Source organism: Strongylocentrotus purpuratus, unplaced genomic scaffold (genome assembly GCF_000002235.5).
Source record: "Strongylocentrotus purpuratus isolate Spur 01 unplaced genomic scaffold, Spur_5.0 spur5_scaffold_7, whole genome shotgun sequence".
NCBI lineage: Eukaryota > Metazoa > Echinodermata > Echinoidea > Camarodonta > Strongylocentrotidae > Strongylocentrotus > Strongylocentrotus purpuratus.
Window position 1 is genome coordinate 3,339,174 of NW_022145613.1, and position 26,255 is coordinate 3,365,428.

Here is a 26,255-nt window from a genome sequence, read left to right on the forward strand (position 1 = left end):
TGCAAAAATAGCTTGTGATTGCGTTATGTCAAGAACCGACTGATGGATTCCTACCAAACTTTGGTCATGTATGTAACTTGCAGAGCCAATGAATAGATTAGATGTTGGAGTCATGAGGTCATAGGTCAAAGGGCTCATTATGTATGCAAAAATAGCTTGTGATCACATTATCATTAGAACAGATGGATAAAGGAAAGTGAAGGGATCGCATCACTGTTTAGAGGTCATGAACACATACAGTGTGTGGCCTAGTACATAATACACAATGTACATACATGTAGATTGTGTGCATTGATGACCATGTGTCTTTTCGTTGTAGTGACTTGTAAACTATGTAAGGCAGAGTGTCTCAGGCGCGGATCAAGGATTTCTTAGGGGAGGGGGCCCAACTTTTTTTTTTTTGCTCCCAAAAATTTGAAAATCGCACCGGCCGAAAAGTCGCTCAGTGGGGGGGGGGGGGGGGGTAGTGAGCACATTTTTTTTTTTTTTTTTGGTCCTGGGAAATTTAAAAATTTGCACCCACCCCTACACCCCCCCCCCCCTTGAGTGCCAAGGGGGGCCCAACCCCCCAAAAAGGTAAAAATCACGTGTTTTAACATTTTTTTTCTCAAGGGGCCGGGCCCCCCCCCCCCCCCTGGATCCGTCACTGGAGTGTCTTGTGTTTATTTTAATGTTGATGAGTGTATATACATATTTAAATGTACTTTTGTTATTTAGTTATGGTATTGAATACTGTAGCTGGAGTATAATGCACTGAGGGAAGTTTGGAGGGATTTGATTATAGATAGATATGTTTGGGTAAAAGTCAGTCAAGACTGTGTTGTGCTGTGTAAGAGGGGATACTCCATTGTAAACAAATAAGATGACAGCCTCCATGGGAAGGGTTTGATTGACCAGGTTTCGGATTGAGAAATAGTTCTTGTGCTTGTTGGAGGTATGACAAATTAAAGCATTTGTTTACATTTCTATATCTGTTATCTTGATTCCTTTTAATGTCAGAAGTTGAAGTAATATTGTAATTTTACTTAACGTTTGATTCATTTATTTCATTGGTTTGAGTCTTTGATTTAATTGGTTCAGTTATTCTATAATGAAGAGTGACAATTTTAGTTAAGTATAGATACAACATTATTCATCTGTGTATTGATATACTTCATGCATTTTTACGATCATAAATAGGATTTAAATTGTTATGATTAGATTATCGCATTATAATGTTTTGATAATAACAATTTGATGGTATAGTTAACTAGTTATTCATGCGTTGTATATGTAATAAACTCTGGAAAGTAGTTGGTATTTTATTCAAATTAAAACATTTCCCTTATAAGATTTTATTAATGATATACAATGCATTGTTTTTATCACAATTAAATTATTGCAATATTGTTTGGGCAAATTCAAATGATTATTGTATGAATAGATTATATAAATGACAAAAGAAGGCAAAATAGAGCTACCAAGTGTTCCAAGCAATGTTATGTGTAAAATAATATTCCATAAATCCCTTGTGATATTCTTGTAGAAATTCATAAATTTTTTTTTTTTTGATTATGAGACAAAATAATTTTGTTTACTTTAATGTATAACATTTTGTGTGTGAATTATAATCAGGTCTTTTATTTGTGTGACCTAAGGTATGTTGATTTTTATTAAAAGTGTTTTTATTTTAGGGAGAAGCCTGTACTATTGCCCTTTTCTTGTTTTGCTTGTCAGAGAAACTTGTAGCCAAAGTGGCACACATGAAACTTTATGAATTCTAAAAAAAAAAAAAAGGGGGGGGGGGGGTGTCCTGACCAATGAGGCACCGGAGCTTGATATGATCATTCCTAGATCTGCCAGTGTTAATTGTGCAGCTATATCAGCTGGTGTTTAAAGCCCCACTGTCCTACTTAATTGTAGCTACTTGCTCCCTCTATGTAGGAAACTTCCCCAATCGGCATCTGTTGGTCCCCCATGATCCTCTTTTTCTTATGTTAGTTGAGAGCTGAGTTAATGAGATAGCCCCCCCCCCCCAAAGTTTTGTTTTTAAAGACGGGCCCCCACCCCTGGCAACAACAAAAAGCAAAACGATAGATTTACCCTTTCCTCTTTTTTTTTGCTCAAGGGGGAGGGGTGTTGAGTTTTTTTAATAGTGCTCACTACCCTAGATCCGCCACTGATGATGACAATAATGATGATGGTGGTGGTGATGATGGTGGTGGTGATGATGGTGGTGGTGATGATGATGATGGTTACGATGATGACGATGATGATACTGCAATGATAAGGGGTGATGACGATGGTGGTGGTATGGTGATGATGATGATGATGATGATGATGACGATGATGATGCATGATGACGATGATGATAATTGTGATGATGGTTATGATGATGGATATGATGGTGATGACGGATGGTCACTGGTGATGGTGATGATGATAGTTATGACGATGATGTAGATGATGATGATGATGGTGAAGATGGTTATGACATCATGGTATCATGCAGTTTGATGATTTTTTTTCCCTCAAATTTAAGGGTTTTTGAAGTGCAGTTCTTGTGTGACTATTTTTAGGGTACCGGTACTCTTTCTCCCAGGCCAGGCGAAACTGAAAACTAATCAGTCTTTTGCCGCAGATGACGCTGTTGTCGTACGCTGAGTGCCCTGTCAGTTATTATTTTGCATAGTGGCACTCGATTCACGTATAAAACACGGTAGTCCAGCGAAATCAAAATGCGGAAGTGGATGGACATGCGCATAGTATGGGAATTTACATTGACTGCATTTTGTACACAAATGATCAGACAGAACATGACCGACAACATCCACGGTCGACCATGGACTACATGAGAACTGTATTTGGCCAAACGGTAGCCAGATAATTATTAACGGAAGTCTATGCCTAGAATGTCTTGGGCTGACCGGCCCTGGTGTCTGAGAACCTTATTTGTCATTGATGAATTCATTTGAGCATACAAGGCGACGTCGACTGATGTTTTTGAGGAAATAATCTGCTCCAAACGAAGTCAAATCTGGGCTGGCATTGATTGGCACGTTTGTTTGGAAAGACTGGAACTGTGCTAAAAATAAATTTGTCAGTTCAGTTATTATTATGCAGCGGAACATTGATACATGATACTGAGAAGGGTAACAAGAGGTGAGATCCTTTTCTATTTGATCATGTTGATGATACGTCTCCTATATAGCCTAGCCCTAGACCCTAACTGTTAGGCCTAACGTATTAGATCTATAAAGAGTCTAGATCTATCATCTAACTTAGTAGTACTACGCCCTACGGTTGGCTGTCAGTGCAGTGTCAGTCTAGATCTAGGCTAGACCGAATTTCCGTCTCTTTCGTTCGTTAGCCTCTTATTGGGGTAGGGTCGGCTCTCTCTTTAGAGACGGAAGCCGTTTATACACATGTCCTTGCTAACGCCACGGCCAGTCCTGGTCGTAGCGTTTTGCCCCAAAATCCCCAAAATGTCATTTTACCTCGAGCATGTTATATTGTAAATTAGGCCTAAGCTATAATAAATCAGTTTCACTTACCAACTTGACTGAAATAATCAGTTTAATAGTCCCTTTTTAGGAAATTATGGGTCAAAATCGAAATCCATTTTGAAAATCTTTTTCAACATGGATTCCGATTTTGACCCATAATTTCCTAAAAAGGGACTATTAAACTGATTATTTCAGTCAAGTTGGTAAGTGAAACTGATTTATTATAGCTTAGGCCTAATTTACAATATAACATGCTCGAGGTAAAATGACATTTTGGGGTTTTGGGGGCAAAACGCTACGACCAGAACTGGCCGTGGCGTTAGCAAGGACATGTGTATAAACGGCTTCCGTCTCTAAAGAGAGAGCCGACCCTACCCCAATAAGAGGCTAACGAACGAAAGAGACGGAAAATTCGGTCTAGATCTAGGCTAGACAGCAATAACCATCTGATTTGGGTCATTTCTTTAATAAAACTGACATTTGTTGTCATTCCCCAATACAGATGGCAACCCAGAGATCTCGTACCGCGGGGATAGCTATAGCCAACAATGGCAGCTTTTTGTGTCAAAACATTTTCTCCCCGATTTTCTTTATTTATAATTTAGATCTAATTTTCTGATTTCTAAATCAGATGTAAATTAGGTCGGTATGTCATTTGTCCTAATTACAGTTATCAAAATTTGATAACTTAATATTAAATAGACAATTTACGGACTTACGTATATGAATTATCCAATTTGTATCTCAGATCCGCGAAGCAGTACGTTCATGCATTCGAAATATTACCCGGCGGCCGATATATTTCCGGGTCCACCTACCAAAACATAGCCAAATGGCCAATCAGAGCACTCGTTTCGTGGGAGTTCGTTGGTCAAGCTGGGCCGACTCGTATGTAGCTACGGTAGCTATTGGACGTTCGAAAAGAAAAAATGAATATTCATCAACTAAAACCAAGACGGATAATGTTGACGACGAGACTTTCTCGGATTAATCATTAATTTAGGATCTAAATGAGCAAGCTATCGTAAGTCGAATAAGCTATATATATGTTATTTTTAATTTGTGTTGTAATTGCAGCAGTTATGAGGATGTAAAGAGTGAAAATCTCGTTGCATATCTCATTCATCGCGGTCCGGTCGAACCGAACCATTTGTTCCGTACAGTGCCTCACAGAAAGAGGTCCCCAGACTTCAGTCTCTGTAATCGGAGGTCTAGTAGTTACCTGTAGTTACCTGTAGTTACCTGTCTTCACGGGCTCTAATTTAAGACGTAGTCTAGTCCTATAATGCCCACCTTCTTTCATTCAAAATCCACTGCATGTGATATCGCTTCATTATTTGCAGATATCAATCCTAACATGGAATGCAGACAGCTTTGCTGTCTGCTTAATACTTAAGTCTTACATGTAATCAATAATGTCATACATGTTCTTAATAGTCATATTTGTTGTACTTCGCTGAGAAAAATGCATCAAATTGACCTTTGAAGGCGTTGATCGATGCTGCTTCTACTGCCGACTTGGGGAGCATGTTCCAGTGGTCAACTACTCTGTGCGTAAAGCTGTTCTTTCTGATGTTCAAGCGGGCATGTTGCTTCTGAATTTTCATACTATGGCCTCTTAGGTTTATGCTTGCTTCCTTCATAGAAAATAGGCTATCTCTGTCCACGTCGTTGTGACCATTCATTATCTTGAATACCTGGATCATGTCACCTCGAAGACGTCTGTAGGCTAATGTTGGCAGGTCAAGTCTCTCCAGCCGGGTCACGTATGGGAGATCTTTAATGCTTGGGACCATTTTTGTTGCCCTTCTCTGCACTTTCTCCAGCTTTGTGATGTCTTGTCTGAGGAACGGATTCCACACACAATTTGCATATTCCAGGTGGGGTCTGACTAATGTTTTGTGCAGACGTAGTCTCAGTGGAACAACCGACGATTAGAGAGACTGAAGTTTTCGGTCTAGATCTAGGCCTACTGTCTATTTTAATATTTAACTCTTAATTTTTATAAAAATAAAAAATGGGTCTAGAATTAGAATCTAGATGAATAACTCAGACTAGACCTCTGGCTCTAGATCATATCATCTACTTAACTAGATGTAACTCCAGGACTTCAGCGGGTGCACATAGTGCATAGGGTCTTGGAAAACATTTGGCGCTTGTTCAGAAACGTATCCAAAATTTGGATACTTTGAGATACCTAGACCGAATAGAGGTCTAACGAACGAAAGAGACGGGAAATTCGGTCTAGGAGATACCTAGACCGAATTTTCTGTCTCTTTCGTTCCTTAGCCTCTTATTGGGGTAGGGTCGGCCGGCTCTCTCTTTAGAGACGGAAACTGTCTACATGTATACACATTCCCTTGATAACGCCACGGCCATTTCAGGTCGTAGCGTTTTGCCCCCAAAATCCCCCAAAATATCATTTTACCTCGTGTATATCCAAATGTAAATTAGGCCTAGGCTATAATACATCGGTTCCACTTACTAACTTGATTGAAATAATCCGTTTAATGCCTGGTCCCTTTTAAGGAAATTATGGGTCAAAATCGACATCCATGTTGAAAATCTTGCAAGCCGTGTTAAACTCTCGCTGCCGGAGTCATCTAAATCAATCTCATCCCTTCTAGTCTACCCCGAAGGCAAAAATGATTATGAGGGAAAACCTGTGATAACGCCATTACGAACGTGTAGATGGCGCACAGTTTTTCCTTCGTAATCATTTTGCCTTCGGCGTAGACTAGAAGGGATGAGATTGATTTAGATGACTCCGGCAGCGAGAGTTTAACACGGCTTGCAAGATTTTCAACATGGATGTCGATTTTGACCCATAATTTCCTTAAAAGGGACCATTAAACGGATTATTTCAATCAAGTTAGTAAGTGGAACCGATGTATTAGCCTAGGCCTAATTTATATTTGGATATACACGAGGTAAAATGATATTTTGGGGGATTTTGGGGGCAAAACGCTACGACCTGAAATGGCCGTGGCGTTATCAAGGGAATGTGTATAGACGGTTTCCGTCTCTAAAGAGAGAGCCGGCCGACCCTACCCCAATAAGAGGCTAACGAACGAAAGAGACGGAAAATTCGGTCTAGAGTAGGAGATACCCTACTAAAAATGTACCCAAAAATGAAGTAAATATTCATTAAATGTCCAAATTTTCTTGTTATTTTTGGAGTATTTTTCAGATAAACGTAGATATTAGTTTACACCTTTTCACAGATTTCACAGCAAACCGCTGTACAATACAAGTGCATACCGATGGTGGGTTGCGGGCGGGCGGGCCTGTGTGAAGTTATCTACCGTAATGTCTTAGATCCTCATTACGGTAAACAAAAACACAATGAGGATCATGTATATCTAATCTCACATTCTCAAACACAACAAACATTGCAAACTACCTTTTGGTGTTCGCGCTTTGCTGAAGGAGTCTTTTACTCATACAACATGATCATTCAACATCAGTCAATATGGAAATTTATTGGTGGAACCTGTGTAAGAGCTTTGCTTACCTACCACGTGTTCCTGATGATATTGAACTGACATGTGATTTACATGACGAAAACATTGACCACAGCTGAGAATTAACGATTATGATCATGGCTGGAAACGCAAGTAATGGTCTTGTTTATGATAAAGGCTGATTTCACATTGCCAACTCGATTTTGACAACAAAAACAACAGCTGAATTCGTAGCTATTTACAGTAATCTTGCATTACACTAATTGGTGTTGTCCTAAAGTGTGTATGTGTATTATTTGCCTTTTGTCAACTTTAGAAAGTACTTGCTACTACATTTGTAAATACTACTGTACAGTAGTACTGCGTTGAAAGTACATGTTCATTGATTTTGAATATTGATTCAATTTGTGTCATTGCATAAGGGAAGGTTAGATCTAACAAGGTAATCAATATTCCCTGCGTGGAAACATTCAAAGTAACGATTATTATCAATGTTAAAATGGTAAAATACCTCCCCACTTTCACACTTGATGAGCTCTCCGAACACTGCTGACACTTGTTGCGTCACGCATGGTACCAAATTAGCATAAGCAAACAGTGTCCCATAACAATGCACACATTTTCAATGCCTCTTTCGTCATCTCCTTTTCACTAATTTTTCTTACTCGACCAGCATCATTGTATTACTGTTTGAACACATTGTATCAATTTGAATTTTGGACATGGTTTCATTTTGATGAAAAAATGCAGCATTTAAAAAAATTAAGTAATCAGTTGTAGCTTCACTATAGATCATAAGAAAGACGCCATTGTACATTCAGCTGCACTGACACATGCTTAGCATTTCAATCGGGAACAAACATCGTCCATGATTTCTATCATTTGGCGAACTTTGCAGTTCAAAGTACATGTACATGTAGACTGATATTTTGGTGTTTTTTAAACCAATCATTTATCCTTGCCCTGAATGTTTCTAAGCAAAGGGTTATTATTATCAGCATCAGCATCGCTTCCCTTTTAAATTTGTGTGAAATATGTTCAATCAAAATCTTATTATTGAAAAATAATTCTACTGAAAATATGTTCATTAGTTTATAGGACGTCGTCTGATTACACAGGATCAGTGTCTGATGTGATGCCATCAATTCAAAACATCGCTTAATTTTCTGGCGAAGCGCTTGTATTCCAAATCCTGAGAGGTGATCTTATTTGTGTTGTCCGATATGCAGTTGACCTAAAATTTATACGACTGTCATCTGTATTATTATCTTTCTGGTTTTTACTTTCTAGTGATGCATTACTGGCATACGCTGTATCTATGATTTTCTTTGATTGTCTACTGTAATTATCTTTAGGCTTACAATACATGTGAATGTTAGTAAACTAAAAATATGTGTAGGGATTTGTTATGAAATAAAACACCCATCTTCTTTCCCTATGCAATGTAATTGTCAGGAGTATGAGTACTGGCAATGTCCTGGAATCTCCAATGTCTAGCGATGTTGATCTTCTTCACTGTGTATTCAGAACCAAGTGCTTTTGGCTGCCTGATCAAACATAGAATCAGACATAAAATCAGAGTTTATTTTGGCTAGCCTGGTTTCCAGGGTGACTAATCATTTCATACCGGTATATTAAGCCTGAGTCATTACGGTTTTTGTGCTAAACGGATAACCGTTAAAAGTATACGGGCGGTTTCGTTTAACCGTTAAATAATAATCTGAAAAAGTGAAAATACAGTATTTGTAATAGCGATGTAGCTCGGAACGCCTGATGGTCTTCAGACTGTCGCGCTGAGCATTCCGAGCCGGACTTTGGCACAAATTGGGTCATTCTGATAAACAGAGACCAGTAATAAACAACATACAAAATATCTTATTATTCCTCATCTGAATCTGATATCATGATTAGCCTTGCAAAGTTACGCGCGCTGTGAAGATAGCTTGATCTGTGACGTGTTTATATATGCCTTTGCAATGCAATGTTTGCATGTGGTCAGGGAGAGAGCTCCCTTCATGCATGTCCCTGCTGCATGTATCATTGCCATATGAAATTATGTGGAAGTGTGTAACACTCACTACCAAGACACACCCTGCAATGAGCTGATCCAAGTTAGTGACCAATCAGGAAGGTTCTCTAGCTATGTGGGTGGAGTTTGATACCAGCATAAATTACAGGTTGGTGACCGCACGTGCTTTCACACAGTTCAGTGGGAGTTAAGAAGCCATGTGCTCTCCATCTGTGTGTATGTACATGTACAGTGTATTGGGCGCCCATGTTTGAGGTTTGTGTGTACGATGTTTGAGGTTTGTGTGTACGATGTTTGAGGTTTGTGTGTACGTGTGTGTGTATGAAAGAGAGCTGCATGGACCAGGCAGGAACATGAGAGAGAGAAGAATTAAGACAAGTGAGACTAGCTAGATCGAAAGGGTGGCTGTGTGTGATCAAAAACTTAAATTACTCACAATGTCCAAGACTTTGTTGATTGATATTTCTAAAACTTCAATTATTATTGTTATCATTATTTTTGTATTTTATTTATATATGAACATTATTTTAGGGGGGTGAGTCGGCAAGGGATTGATATTAATATTGAGAGAGAGAGAGAGAGAGAGAGAGAGACTCGGGGAGAAGGGATGTGAGAGGAACTGACCATCGAATGTGTAAACATTTAGAACTTTGCTTGTCTGAGAGTGCAGTAATAAGAAAAGGTACATGAACACATTGCAGAGAGAAGGGAATAGAGAGGGTGAGAAAATAGGGAAGAGGGCATGGTTGTTTTATTGTTTACAAATTCATTCATGGAGATTACTGCTGCCAGAAAGCTGGCGCGCAGCGGACAGGGTGTAACATTACACTGCGGTTTCTTTGATTATCTTTATCATTGGCTATTAGCACATTCCAAAATGTATGCAAATAACGGTTAAACGGAGCAAGAAATGCCAAACGGTTTTGATGAATGCGGTCGGATAACCGTCGGTTAAACGGATTGACTCAGGCCTACGGTATATGGTTGTAAGGTACATGTACATGTACAGTACCCCTCAAAATGTTGTTAATGTCTAAGGTGAGGTCTTACTCTTTTGGGTAAAAAAGAAGATATAGCAGTCAACTTACATCTTTAATACATTGTACAACTGTAGGTTTGCTTTGGATGAGTGCATTTAGAGAAACCAGATTTTTGTTTTGAATGGGGTTTTATTGCTTACTACATACCGGTAGTTGGGGAAAAAGGGGAGAAAGAAATTCACGTTCATCCACGATTTCCGGCGCACATGCGATCTATACCGCTCAGCACGCTAGTACAACTAGTAAACACGGAAAACCGGAAATCGTTGTGCATGATGGGATCGGAATATTTGACTCTGTACTTCTGTCTAATGAAGACGGTCGCAAACTATCCCGCTAGTTGGGATATACATGTAGTGGGATATTTTGCAAACTAGACCGAGATACATGTATCTTGGGATATTATCCCGACCAACTATCCAGCTAATTTGCTATTTCGGTCTAATGAAGACGCAAATTAGCTGGATAGTTTCGATCGGGATAGTTCAAATAGCTGGATATTTGGCAATCTCGAGATAGTGAAGACACGCCTAATGAGGTTTTGTACAAAGTACATCCACCACACCTACAGACTGCGTACATTTCAGAGAAGTACAAATGTGCACCGTCCGTTGCCCATCAAGTTTGAATACCATTTTTATTACCTCTTTCCATGAAATGATTGTGACAATATGATTTATATTTATACTCTTGACAACTTGATATAAAGTAAATATAAACGTCAAAGTTGTTTTTCAGATATTAGGCAGTAGATGGTAGTAGATAAGTTAAAATTAAATGATTCAAAGACTGACTTTTTTTGTTGCTGCTTCAGCTCACTTGTTCAGTTTGACCTTCAAAAACAATAAGAAACTTGGTGTTGTATTTGATTCTCGCATATATATACATGTACATCTGGTTACAGTGCGTAAGGAATATTGCTAGAATCACAAGGTTTATTGACCAGTCTGCCTGTCATAATGCTGTGATTTCTTTAGTTCTATCCCGTATTGATTATTTTAATGGGCTTCTCTCTACCATTCCCTCAACTAAATTGGATCGTGTGCAACGGCTACAAAATTGGGCAGCCCGATTGATACTTCAGGTTTCTAGGGACCATCCATCTCAGCCACTCTTGAGCTCATTACACTGGCTTCCTTTGAAACAAAGAATACATTTTGGATTTGAAAATACGCTTGTTTGTCTACAAAATACTCAGTTATAATCAAGCTCCACAATATTTAGATACCTGTTTGAATTATAGTAATATACTCCTACAATGTACATGTACATGTACATTTGAGGCCAGTCAGTGATCCTCTCTGTCTCACATATTCAGTTACTTGCACATTAGCCAGTGATAGGATATTTACTACATTTCTGTACCTGCTTAAAAATACTGGAATGATCTACAACTTACATGTAGAATGAGAGTCTTCATCAGTTATTACCTTCAGAAAGGCCTTGAAAAAACTTTTTTTTTTTGCAGTTTGTAGTTGTATGATTGTTTTTCTTATTACATGTATAAGAACACATTTCCTGAATTATTAATCTGTTGTGCTTTTAAAAAGGTTTAAGAAGCACTTCATACATTATATACTCATCCATCTCTCAGGAAAACTATTGTACTTGAATTGATTGCCCTACGTACATGTAAGGCTGTGCATAACCGTGTAATGAGGTACAGTACTCGAGTACACTCCAAGGCTTACAGGCGAATACTCAGATACTCGGATGCCATGTTTGTTTGTTTTTTTAAAGTTAAAAAAAAATTAAAAATTGCCACCCCCATACTATGGCAGCAGTATCCCAGGTCTGTCTCCGAAAACTCACGCGATTTACATCGATTTGCAGTTGAAGGCGCCGATTTAATATTAATAATAATAGTAAACAATGCTGTTTTAAAAACCAAAGATGACAGACTAATCCATTTTCCTCCCGAGTCCAAACAGGAATCTGGACATTTGGTCCCAGTTTCTGAGTGGTGAGTTGACAGTGATTGACCTAGGAAACATTTTTACCGACGATACAATGCCGGTGCTCTCCTGGGCGCTGGGCATGGGTAAGCGTCGGCCTGGATTGTGCCAGGTATAGGGCGGGGGGGAAAAAAATGGCGCCCGAGTATTCGAGTACGAAAAATCGTACTCGAGTAGTTTTTTGAGTTATTTAAGTACTCTTCGCAGCCTTACTACAATGTATGTGTTTGTCAGGCAAGCAAATTGCAAAATATTGAAATGGTATCCAATATGTACACTGTATTGGACTTTTTTCCCTGAAAATTTATGTAAAATATATATGCAATTGTGATTTCATGAGTGTTAATGGGCCTGCAGCATATCAGACAGTCACACAATGATTTATTTACAAACCCGAGAGCCAGCCGTATTTCACTGTAGCTACAGTATACTGTACACACATGTACTTTAAAACAATTCAGACCGCAGCAGAACATTCTCCTAATATATGAATTAATCCTCTTCATGGAGCCAACAAAATTAAAGCGTTCAATATATGAAACCTCAGTCTGCACGCATACTAAACTAATAGGGGTAAGTCCCACCTTATGTAGCAAGCTGAAAAATGAAATCATAGCAAGGTTTATACTGAAGGATTTATTGATTTAACCCTATTACTCTAACCCACTATTGATCCTAAAGAAGCCGGTTAGCAGTTCTATAGGCTACATATTGCAAAGTGGTACTTGCTTAATTTAATTAGTATCAGTCCGAAATAAACATGTACACGTACATGTTTATTTGCAAACCATTAAAGGCCATTAAACGGGCAATGAACCACTATGAGTAAAAAATAGACCATTTTGTAATTAAATAAAATTTACGAATACCGTAATTGTATTTCAATAGTTAGAATACAAATTACATACATTAAAAGTTGCTAGGTAGGACAAACTTGGGGCTTGTCCTACCTAGCACACAAAATCTATTATGTTTGCAATTCGTATTCTGACTATTGAAGTGCACTTACATACATGTATTCGTAACAGGTGAATGAAATAATTTGTAATGAGGCGCTTTACAAAGATTTGTGCATTAAATTTGATTACATTTTAAAAATGGCGTATCAGCCATACACCTGTATTTGCAAACCATGGATCGGACAACGAACCAAAATGAGTCCAACATTATGTGGGAACACTGAAGAGCAAAATTTCATAGAAATGATCTTTACAAAAGACTTTAAGTTTTATATTGGATATTGAATCCGGTACATGTTCAAACATTTTTTCCCTTCAACATATAACCATAACCATATATACCGTATTTGCCGGCGTATAGGCCGCAGTATTTTTGGAAGAGAAAATATCAAAAAGTCGGGGTGCGGCCTATGCGGCGAAAGAGTAAAAAAAAGTTTTTTTTTTTTTTTTTTTTTTTTTTCGATTTATGGCGCTATGCCTGGCAATGTCTCCCAGCTCAGTAATCAGTGTGTTGACTCACCACTCGGAAACTACAACAACACTAAAATTTGACTGTCATCTTGGTTTGAAAGTAATCTTTCTAATAGATCTCAATATGTAGTTTATAATAATAGTTCCTCAAATTTTTTTCTATAACAAATGGTGTACCACAAGGTACACCACTGGTACCATAAGTACTTTATTGTTTTTAATTCACATTAATGATCTTACACATTCTTCTAAAAACGACATTGTTACTATTATTTGTGACAAGTTTACAAGCACGAATCAGCGCCTTTAACTGCACCTCGATGTTAAATGAAGGTCCTTCCACGCGTGGGTTTTCGGCAGCAAAACAACAACAACAAAACAAAACAAAAAAAACGTTTTTTTTTTTTTTTTTTTTTTTTTTTTTTTTTTTTAAATGTCAAAATCGGGGGTGCGGCCTATGCGGGGGTGCGGCCTTTACGCCGGCAAATACGGTATACACAATGCCTCCCCAACCAATGAATGTATTCTTCACCCCATAATACATGTACAGTATGTAAATTGTATATCTAATTAGGCCTAAATCAAAGGTCTGAATTGATCATGTTCTCAAACTTCTCACATAATGTACATGTACATTGTTGAATATCAAATTGTAAATATATTGGCCATTGTGAATGGTCACATATATTACTACTCTAGGTGTTGTGTTCAATATTTAATGTTTTTCTTGTTTTTGTTAAAGAACATCTGTTTATATTTATTGGCATTTAGTATAAATTGCATAGTGCAGATACTGATATTGTACATGTACATGTTGGATACGTATTTCTGAAAATGTCCCTCCCCCAAACAGGAGTCATTGATTCCTTACAGTGTAAAACAATACCAATGCTCTTTGGGGATTTGCTGTTTGAAATTGAGATTTCCCTGTATCTTTTTTATTTTTTCCCCACTTTTTGCAATTCACAGACCAAAGTACTCCTGTTTATCAGTTTCCTGACTGGCCACAATCATGTGCATATTAGTGTACCTTTGTGTATAAATATAGACGGCTAAATAAATCAGGAAATTAACTCTCTTTATGTAAAGGTCCAAAAATAAACCACAAAAAGTGAGTTTTGTACAGAAACCAAGCAGTTGCTTGCTTTCATCAATAACCACTGTGTCCTGTACAATTATGACTCATCATATTCCATTTCTAATTTTTGAAAAATAACATTGGAAGAATGAAGTGTTTACATATTACACATAATGTACACCTCCGTGGCATTTTGCAATGTTGACTTTTTATGACAAAAGATGAGGTGCTTCCCCTAATACCAATTCACCATGTACAGTAGGCTCAGAAATTGAAAATAGATTGAAAATAAGTATTTTTTTTCTTCAAAGTGACCAATATTGTAACTAACTGTACTTTGTTTCTTTTCTTATCACTTAATACTGATAAAAGATGAGTTTAAGTAGCTTACTTCCTTATACAGTGCATGTACATGTATACTATAACAATTGCCTATCATTTCGACTATCTACATGTACATGTACATGTAAATAAAAAATTACAGAAAATTTGGAATTTTTAATTTTCTGTATAATATTATGATGAATATGTAAAATTTTTCATTTTTACATTTATGTATACATTTAATGCTTTTTAAGGACAATCCTGTATGAAGTGGGTTTCACAAAATTCAGTAAACTACACATACTGTCTGTATGTAGAGTAGAAAATTAGAAATCAAATAAAGCATTTGGGAGACTATACAAGAGAAAGGAAAACAGAAATCTAATGGGTTTAATTCGTTCATTCTCACATTTTCCCGGTCTAAATCAAGGTCACTTTGCGAAGCAACGTGCACTGAGCCAAGATCTTTATTGGATTTCCAAGGCGGGCAAATTCAAGTCTGCGTCAGCGCATTAAAAATTGATTAGAGGTGTTTTGGGGTAACCCTGTCAATCTGGTGGCCTACCAATTTAATTTGCCATTTTCCGCCCTTCTTGCCATTGGAGTTGAATAAAAGATTAATTGAGAAATCAATAGCATGAAGCACTTTGGAAGTGGTCTTCTATCTGTAGTTACCGTACTGTTCAAGTTTGGTTCTAGGGAGGCTTCGATCGCTCTACAGAATGGTGCCCTGTTCTCAAGTTTCTCATTTGAAATCATCTTTTCTAAAGAAAAGAAGTTAACCCTAGGATATTTAGGGTATCATTGGGCATGAGAACAAGAGTTAATTTGCACTTTCCTTTAGATATACATGTATTTACTGCAGCAGATGCAATCATATTATGTAGTATTGTAATTTACAGTTAATCCTACTTTGTTGTTGTGTTTTTTTTTTTGGGGGGGGGAAGCTCAAGAGTATATGGTAGATTGAAATTCTTGTGTTATGAATTATATTTGTAAAGGAAAGTAAAGGAGATGTGTTGCATGTTCTTCAAGGGCCTCCTCATTATCTGTGTGGAGTGACTTGTAAGCCTACCCCTCTTCGCCTCCTCCTAAAAAGAAAATAAATGTGAGTATTTGTTTCTTTTTAGAGCAGGAATACTTGAAGGAGATTGAATGTTTTATTGATCTGTGGCGTAGAAGGGTAGCAAAGTTTGAACAAGAATATCGGTGTCTATTAAAATTCATGGAGATGTGGGATGGTTTATTCAAAAGGAGGTCGGTAAGCTACTTACCGATTCTCAATGATCAACGTTATGGAAAGCCTTCTCATCTCCCATTACTCCTCCAATTTTCGTCGCAGGGATAAGGTTGCCATGGGTACGTTCCCACTTTGGCACTTCACCTTTTTGAAGGGGCCGTTAACACTTAATTGGTGAAAAAACCCAATTTATTTCTGTTTATAATGGCATTTCTACATATGAAGAAGACTCATGGTTGATTAGAGAGGTGATAATGATGATGATGACTAAGATAGGACCTTGAATAAGATCCAGGCTGAGATGTCTTCATTAGTAAAAGAGCGTGAGGAAAAGGAGGGTAGGCTAAAATGAAAGAGAAATGGCTGTTTTTAGGGGTCACTCTTATACCTGTGTGATTAAGTAACCATTTTGGTTTTTACATTGTACATTATTGACAGTGTGTGTTGTCTGACTATCAGATAATACAAATGTAAGTGGTTGTTGCAGAGAGGATATGGTTAGAAAAATGTGGTGATGATAAGTCATATTTTTGTATGATCAAGGGAAAATGTATAGTTCTCAACTTCCCATTTGTATTGACAGTAGACAAAGGTAGCTTCCAGAGGTTGCCCAGAGGTTAACTTTAACAAAAACTTTGGTTTGAAATGGGGATAGCGTTGATTGACAGAAATGTTCTATTCAATTTTCAATTCATTTCAGAACATGGCAAAAGTCTACTGGTGCATTATTGGTACAGTGGATGCCAATAGTAGAATTTATTTTCACAAAAACTCATGTACAGTAAATGGAAAATGAAACAAGTCCATTAATAACAATTTAAACAAAAGGCAATTCAGAAGTCACAAAAAAACGCTTTGACTAAATTGGAGGAACAAAATTCAAAGTGAGGTAAATTTAGATGCTGAGAAATTTGAATATACATGTAAGCCTTTCAATAATTACAATGAAATATACATGTACATGTAGTTGTGTAGAATACACATGTACACATTTTGGGTGTTTTAGTTTTGGTGGTCTTAGGTGTTTTTAGTTTTAGTGGTTTAAACACATCGCTGGATATGCAACAGAGGTGGATTTGAACCTGGCAAAGCACCAAACTCCTTTGGCTAGACATAAAGTTACATTTGCCACTCTTCACCCGGGTGCGGCCATTGGGTGCCTGATACAATTAATTACCTAAGTAAATTTTGCCAGGGCAAAACCCGAAGTAATCATCCAAAAGGCACTTTGGAAGTGAGGGAACACATTTAAATGTATATCACTTGTTCTTTGCATCGTGAAAAGGTACTTCTTATGAGTTGGTAGGGAAAAATTCTAAAATGGTATTATACATTATAAATTGATCTCTGCAATATTGTATCATTGGTTGCCAGGCAGATGGGCTAGTGGGTTTGCAGTAGCCTGGCAACCATTTGACATCCTCTTTCATTTCTTCCAATCTTGATTGTAGAAAATCTACAGTAGAGTGTATCAGTCAAATATCATTCAAAATCTGTCATTCTAGACCTGGGGGTGTTTCAGAAAGATCCTAAGTTGAACTTATCTCCGAGTTGGACTTAACAATTATGGAAAGCCATTAGCATCCTTGAAAATATTTTGTAAAAGTTATTTTAAAAGGCGTAAAATGTTGATTCAAATCATTCATATTTTCTATTATCATGAGAGATTTCATGTTCTTGATGTGGAATTTATGAAAAGTCTAAAATACTTGAATTTTTGCTTTTGAATATATTGAATATATTTCAAAATAAGGCTATAAATGGCTCTCCATAATATTTAAGTCCAACTTAGAGTTAAGTTTAACTTCAAATCTTTGTGAAACACCCCCCAGGATTGGGGTCTGATAGGGGAGATTACTCTGTCTCCTAAGTGCTGCACATCTTCATCAAGTCCAGGCCAATTATTCCAGAGTGTTTGTGTAGAATAGATTGTTCCATTTCTTCTGTTACTCTAATGGACTATTGTTAGCTGTGAATCAAGACCCTTTTCTTCCTCCAGTTTTTATTTATGGAAAGTGTTTGTGTAATATTTTTCAACTGCTTTATAACATGAAGTCGTTGTCTAAAAAACATTCTGCAACAAAAAAAGTAATACAGAGTTTATCTTTGTTGTGGATGAGCTTTCCTTTGTTTAATTTTTTATCAACAAATATTTCTTTTATGAAAGTTATATATTTATTGCACATGTATAGAGATGAGTGACAAACTGACAATATTAAACAGTTACAGTTGTGATCAAACCACATGTATTTGCTTGTGTACATGCACATCAAATCGAGTATGGGCAGATAATTAGGTAATGCATTATGCATCTGAAATGAACTTTGGAAGGTGACTATGCAAAATGATATGTACTGTATAGAACAGTAAAACAGTTTTTTGATCTACGTATTAGCGCCATCGGTCGTACAAAAACGATGCATAATATCTAGTGCATGCTCTTCGAGTCCTATTACTTAATACACACAGAGAGATCGACCTCAAATCAAGACTACTTTTTTTGCACAGTAGTAGTTGGAGCATGTGCGGGCATGAGACTGAGTCAAGTGTAATCTGACCATGCTTATTTTGCCTGTCCCATTAGTACAAATTGGTAGGTGTGAGGCGACTTGAGGCATTACGCAGGTTTTACAGGAACTAGAACGAGCCTTAGTTCGTATGTAGGCTTAGCCAAACACAAAATATTCAGTCGGTTGAGGATATGAGAGAGCTGCACTTGAAAGTGAGAAGATGTGCTGTGTCATTAAGTCATTTTAATGCCTTTATCCTTGATGGTGCTGGTGCCATTATGGTTCTGGGGTTAATTGTCCAACCATTTCTAATGGGCATTCATGTCCATTTCATCCTAATGAGACACAAATCAAAATAACCATTTAAGCGCAGTACTTAATTAATGATGCACACTATGTAGGCCTACATGTATCATTAATTTGTTGAGTGCACTCTTGTTAATTGCATACTGTAGGGAAATACATGCCATAGAGATATGTGGGATACATCATACAGAATCTGCTCCCCAAATATGTTCCTTTTTATGAATATCGGTTAAAGGTAAAACAAAGTTTTGGTAAGGGGTCATTAATTTGGTTCAAATGAACATATTGGAAGCGTACATGTATGTGATTTTACAATATTCAATGATCGTTGTCGCGGTTGAAATCAAGTCTAAAGTGATGAAATCGTAAATAAATAACTCTTTATGTTGTAAAGCGCACTCTCAAAACTGATATTACTTTAGCTTTAAAAAAATGTTTCTTGACTACCAATCAAACCAATTTGCTTTTCCCGTTTGGAAATTATATCAGAACTGCATATATATATATATTCTGAGATTTTCATGGTCGCAGCTACATTTGTACCATGGGATGGCCTTGGGCGCTATTTGAAACATTTGAAACTTACCAGGAGCACCAGTAAATTGGTGATTATCCAATTACTCGAAAGCAGAAGTGTTTTACGGGCCTAATTTTCTAGTGCTTATAATACATCCACAGGGTCATCCAAGTATATCAAAATTGTAAAGAATTACTCTCCTTCCAATTTTCAATATTTCCCAAAACTTTGCAATTACCTTTAAAGGTACTATATCCCTCTTGCAGCCTACCTCAAATTCTGTAGAACTTTGCAGGAATTATGAATTTGTCATGTATGTCCTATCTGTGAAATTAAAACATTAGCAGTGTCCTAATATTCAAATTATGCACGGAAACCCGTTTACTTGCTAGACTTCACTGTCAGACACTATTGAGTGAGTGACTGGCTTTTTTCTTCTTTGGTAATAACATACATAACATGAGCTGTAAAGGGTACATGAGCATTTGTCTACATCAATAACCCACTTCTTGTGATGGCCAAAATTAAACTGATTGAATCCTTGCGCAGCATAAAACGTATGACCATTCGGTACAGGTCCGAAAATCAAGACTATTACTTATTGGCTCTATAGCTCCTAAGTCGATTTGACAACTAACAGTCGTTATTTTCCCACTTGCAGACATTTTCAAGCCCCACCATTTTTAGGGAAGTTCTAAATTAGTATTACCTTTCAAATGCCGGTGGAATTAAACCTTTTCATTTTTTGGGCCTGCAAATGGGACATAGTATCTTTTTTTTTTTCTCAAGTAGTGGTTCAAATTTGCAAAAGACCATTCAGTGAAGCAATCTCAGTTTAGGAAATTTGAAATAAAAAAAACTACAAAATGATGTGGTGTCCCCTTTTTTTATCTGAGGTGCCATAGATCTTGAAGTGATTGTAGAGCTGTGTTGATTATGTTGTTTGCCCTGGAGCCTGCTTGCAGCAGCTAGAGCATCCTTCCTTCCTTCGTTCTAAGAAGCTGAGCAAGAGACATGGTCCTTTCAGGCTTTATAAATTGGCCCGCACCTCACCGTGGCTCATTTCACGCCATCGACAGCTCCCAAACATCGCTAAGATCACGTTTGCCCACCCACACACACCTGTATACAACCCTGAATGGCGGAGCTATTGATTCGCCCCATGCGCTTGTAATTTGATTTTAGACTGGGGGGTTTGCTCCATCTACAAGTTCAGGGTGTACAAGCCAAAGCACTTTAATGCTTACGTCACAGCCACCACTCACCCCCCCCCCCCCCCAACAACAACCACCATCATCACCACCATTTTAACTCAAGACCATTTCTACAGTATAGGTTTGGTTCTCCTTCGTTTTTTAAAGTGTCTATTTTTTCATCTTTATTTTCAAAGACTCGTAAAAGTAAAACTTTTTGAATCTTTAATGATAATTTTCTTGAATTAGAATAAACAGTCTACCAGCAGAAACATGTACCTTAAATTTGGGATAGCATACCAGAATCAAAGATGTGAGGAATAATAATTCATTTTCAGTCAGATTGACTTTTACATTGTGATAATTCAGTAACATATTCTGTAGGCAAAACCATGCTGTATAGGACTTACATGTATTTGGACAATATCCATGAACATATGACATTCAGATGATTTTGAGGGCAAATATTAGTATTTTTGACATATGAAAACACTTTATTTTGGGCTGATTCTTCTTATTCAGAAAACGAGGAAATGGAATTCCAAGCCACTAAATTTTGATTTAAGATATATTCTCATATTTTTAAATATTGCCATATGGACATCATCACTTCCTTGTTTCCTTTTGTCTGCTATTAATTTTCCCTTTTAGTTTTGATTCAAGTAGAAATTCTATTGAAGTGACCATTTATCAAGGCAAGTAGAGCAATAGAAACTGCTGCTATGTCTTTCGAGCTGAGTATTAGCTGTTCTCCAAGTCTTATATTATTAAAAAACATTATCAGTGTATTAAAACTGCTCCTTAAATTGCTGGAGGCTGTGTAATCCAGACAAATCTAGTATTATCAGAAAGGCTAAAGCATGCCTCAAGAAATGAATGAAGCCCAATTTTTTTGTTGAAAGAACATGGAAGTACTGTATGTACAAGATTGACTGAAGAAATGTTAATGATATAGTATGAAATGGTCACTTGAATAGTTGGCATAATATTGAAATTGCAAGGTATTTTCAGCCTTAATGTTAAAGGGAAAGTCCAATCTTAGTTGGCCCAGTTGGGGGGGGGGGGGGGGGGGGCGGGGGGGAATCTTGCAGCTGGTTTGATGTCATTATGACTTGCAGCTGATCTGGCAATACTTTTGACCGCACAATTCATACTATTCATTAAACATACCATGTGTGCCCTCAGTCATGAAGTTTTAATTCTTGAATTATTTCCCTTTTCCTGTCGCGCAAATTCTTTCAAAACTCCAGTCGGGTTGAAAGATATTTGGCAGATTTAATTCTGGAGGTTTATTGATGAGGAAAATAATATCTATAGAGGTTTTGTACACTGTACACATCAGACCGCAATGTATGACAATAATTGTAGGACAGCGCCAGTTACGCTTGATCTGTGAAGTCAGACCTTTTTCTTCTCAAGCTGTACATACTCCACATGGTATGTTCAAAAAGAATTGGACAGTTTGGGTATTTATTTTAAACAAATACCAAATAAATACAAGGAGTTTAAAGCTCCTTCGTAAATGATACTACTCCAATTGCAAAGAAAAGCAGGCTTGTGAGATTTCTATCTTCTATCAAAAATGTAAACAATGAATCTTTAACTCAAGACTAGACCATTGATGATGTGGTCGCTTCTTGTGATGGTTTCGCTTTCCTTTTCATTCTAATTTATAATAACCAATGAGCTAAGATTATTCCAGTGATGACACAGTCACATTAGTCAATGTTGTAGGTTTCCGTCAGCCCAAGCAACTTTATATCAGTACCCTAAACACTGTCGTTGTTTGCTGTTTGTTGTTTGGTAGTCTCCTAGGATTCCATGAGCATTGTTTTTGGTATAAACTAAAGAGCAGCTGTAAATTTTGCACTACCTGCATGAAATCTTGTCCATTGCGACGGAATAATCTGACAGGAGCCCAGTGTCATGGCTTGAAAGGATCTGTGATTTGTGCGAAATTCAGTGAAAGTTGTTATTGTATTCAGATATCTTTGTAGACGCAGCTAGGATGAAATCTGGTAGCCATCGAGAAAAAAGGTAGAACAAGTGAAAGCAATGACATTAGGCTGTTGAAAAATTTGCTGTGAACTGATTTGCTTTCGGGAGGCATTGCTTTTGCACATATTTTTTCTTTGAAATTAAAATCTGTATTACAGTCTGCAGTGGGTATGAACATGATAGACACTACTCTGACATTATCATTTGTTGACAAATAATGACAGTTTTTAAAAATTTATTAAAAAAAATATATAACTGCACTATCTGTATGACATTTAGTTATTTCAAGTTATCACTTCACATGACATGTTTTGAAAAAAGTGTTGTAAGATATTGTTTTTATTTCAGTTTATCTCAAGATCTGTCCAGCTACCGATTTTATAATGCACTTTCAATCAAGCAATATATTATCAAGTTTTTCTTCTTTTCTTGTCATCTGCAGGAACTCTGGGGCTGATGTTCAGATGAGAATGCCCTCAGCTAAGCTTCCAGCTTCCAACAGTCGTGATGTTCGAGAAATATCAGGGAGAAAGGAAGCCACAGGGTTGATGGGAAGGATGAGGCGGACATTGAAACGAGGGGGCAGCAAGTCCCCGAAAGAAGATCCGGTAGGACAGGGGTTGCCAGGAGGATATCAGAAGAACCTGGTGAATGGTGTTGTGGTGAACCCATCTGTTGGGCAGGGTTTCAATGGAGACCTACAGCCATCAAGACTGGATAATGATCCAGAAAGGACCTCACTCAATGGAAGAACAAGCCATTGCATTTATCACAATGGATGTGATATTAGAAACGGGAATGGCCTGGAGAGACGCGATGCTGATATGGATCACTGCGTTGTTAAACATGGAAGGGGAAACGAACATTTGAATGGAAGGGTTTCGCAAAATGGCGGCAGTAGTCCAATGCAGAACATGGATTCTACCATCAACCAGAGTTCTTACAATGGTGTTTCTGTCTTTGACAAGCAAGGGGCGCGTCCGAAGACAGGACTGTACCGCAAGAAGAGCAGTGCGGTTGGCAAAAACTTTGAGCTGGGAAGTGTCGTGTTGAATGTTCAGGCTAATCGCTGTGGAGAGGAAGGGAAAGGGAACAATGTAGATGTCAAGCTTAGTGTTGGAGGTCTGATGGGAGATGAAAGCGAGTCAGAATCCACTGTGCCTTTACAACGGAAGGCATCTGTCATCTTAATGACATCTCAGTAAACATTGTCCCGAGTGGAGGACTGCAGTCCAACTCGGATGTGACGGTCAACTGCTCCGTGAATGTACATTGTCATTTTACAGAGATGGAGGAAGACTGTGAGGAAGTGGAGCAAAATGAAGGAGAAAGTGACGCTGACTCAAGGACAAAGCAGCAGAATAAAATCCTGTCAAGTGCTGAGTTAGAACCTCTGGTGATCCAGATGGGACACCAGCCTGACATGGAGCCTCTGAACAACCCTCGTACACCTCACATAGCTGAGGTCATGATGAAAGATAGCCTGGCAAGTTTAGATAGTGAATCTTCTGATCGACATCACAGAAGTTCATCAGATTCGCTACATAGGGAATCAAAGACACAACGTAAAGGCAACTCAGAACAGAATGGAAATGGGGACACAGACAGAGTTGTGAAAGAGAAGTTGAAAAAGGAAAAATTTGAGCATGTTGTACCCTTGCCAAAGGATAGTCAAATAGTAGATGTATTTACAACCCAGAAAGGTTCAGCATGTGATGAGAGCGATATAAGGTTTCAGTATAACCTTCCAAGATCAGTGTCCGAAGGAGCAGCTATATTAGCCAGCTACAGAAACGATGAGTCCTTCAAAGAAAATAGTATGTATGGACCAGCAATAGATCGAAGAACAAAACCCAAATCTGGTTTTGGAGACTATGCTCAGCCCGAAGGAAGTCCAGGTGATGATGATGAATCACCTCCACCTATCCCACCTCGTATGTCCATGGTGTTAGACCAGGATGCTAAGAAGGCAGAGTGGGAGACCGAACCAACTCACATGTGTTTACCTGCACTCATGAACGGTCTGTACAGCGACAACACAGGAACCAGTGCCTCAATGCGGAGCAAGTCGCTTCCGCGCCACTCCTCCCTCAATGACGTCTCCATTGACCCAAGCATCCCACGCCGTTCAAAGACGGCCCACCTTAAGAACAGAGTGTCCCAGCTCTTTAAGACTCCACGCCGCAAGTCCTGCGCATTCCCAGACAGACCCTTGCCAGATGTCCCTGGCAGCAAATCGGGAGTCCAGTCACGGGAGAATCGAAGGAGTCAAGTCCAAAGACCTCAGTCACTCTATTGCCCTACAGATGGCAGGAACCAAATAGTACCTCCACCGCCTGCTAGACCTAGTCCCCAAAGACCATCTGCTGGTCCAAGACCGCCAAGACCGGGTCAGGGTAAGTATTTGATAAATGATAAGACAAGATAGTTCATGTTTGAACACTTGCATTCGATTCAATCACTTCTGTGCTACATAGTACAACAGTTAGCTATATCGTCCTTGTTTTCACGAAGTGACGGTAGTGATCGTAACGCAAAGTGAATGCAATTTTTTTTCACTACCGTCACTTCAGCGACGATATTTATCCTGTACTGTACATCATAGACCTGTGAAAGTACAACAAACAATTGGCTCATTGAAGACATGTTAATAATAAAATATAATGAGTTGCAACTAACTGTTACTCCAGTTGTAGGTTTTCTTTTATTAGTAGGTTAAAGACTGCAATACATGATCCTGTTTTAATGTTATGTGTAATAGCAAGAAGTGGAAAAGAATGCAGCACGTTAGCACAATTTTTTAAAATCATTAATGAGAAGTAAACAATTGTATTTTGTTAATTTTTTAAACATCGCTGAAGTGGCCCAGATGAAAACTTACAATTGATCCGTACATGAAGGCCATTGGTTAACCATTCAAATATTTGCTAGAGTTTTGAGGTAAACAATATATTGTTTTCACTCAAATGGATGATTCTCCTGTACATGTACATGTACGAGTCTTGAAAACTTGCTTGGCTTTCAACCAACAACACGTTTGTTCCTCTCCCATTGCCTGGAAATATGGTTTTACATGGAGTCATCAACATGAATCATAGAAAGCAAAATACCCAATTATTCTTGGAACAAAAAAAACTTGAGCCAGTAACCTTTCCTCAGTCATGTTGATGTAACGGAATGTTGCAGTGTAATGTCTATAACTTGATGCATCCTGTCGAAAATAGAATTTTCTCTCGTAGAATGCCCAAGGTTTTGGTTAAGGCCTTTACTTCATTTGAGATTAGTTCCTCGTTCTGTTTAGAAAAGTTCATCATTAACTCTTGTTCCACAGTTTACAAACAAAACTTACTCCAGACTTTTGGGTTTCCTCTTTGGAATCCTAAGGATCGAGCACAAGACGTTGTAGCATTTTTGTTTGCTTTGTTTGCTACGTTACAGAGAACATGGTGGTGATTGAGAGAAGAGAGGGGATCCCAACCAAAGATGAAGTTGCTAAATGCCAGGGAATGTTTGCATCAAGTTTACGAAGGATCAGTGAGGTAAGTCTTGTCTTATTTTAATTGTTATTTCATTTGTGCACTAATGTGATGTGTACTGGTTTTGCCATCAGCAAATGATATTGCTTCCTTTAATCAAAGACTATATTTGCTATGCTTTTACACTGCTAATTTGGGCTCCATTTGAAT

General features: G+C 37.9%; 1 protein-coding gene across 2 annotated transcripts in view; it reads left to right on the top strand.

Moving 5' to 3' along the window:
- The first annotated feature begins 2,441 nt into the window (after positions 1-2,441).
- Positions 2,442-26,255, top strand: part of LOC752332 (dnaJ homolog subfamily C member 22-like) — a 34,464-nt gene continuing 10,650 nt past the window's right edge. For both annotated transcript variants that reach the window (XM_030974568.1, XM_030974567.1), the window contains exons 1-3: positions 2,442-3,141; positions 23,012-24,965; positions 26,008-26,108. In XM_030974568.1, coding sequence (XP_030830428.1) covers positions 23,858-24,965; positions 26,008-26,108 — 1,209 coding nt within the window. In that variant the 5' untranslated portion in view covers positions 2,442-3,141; positions 23,012-23,857. The remainder of the gene's footprint in view (positions 3,142-23,011; positions 24,966-26,007; positions 26,109-26,255) is intronic.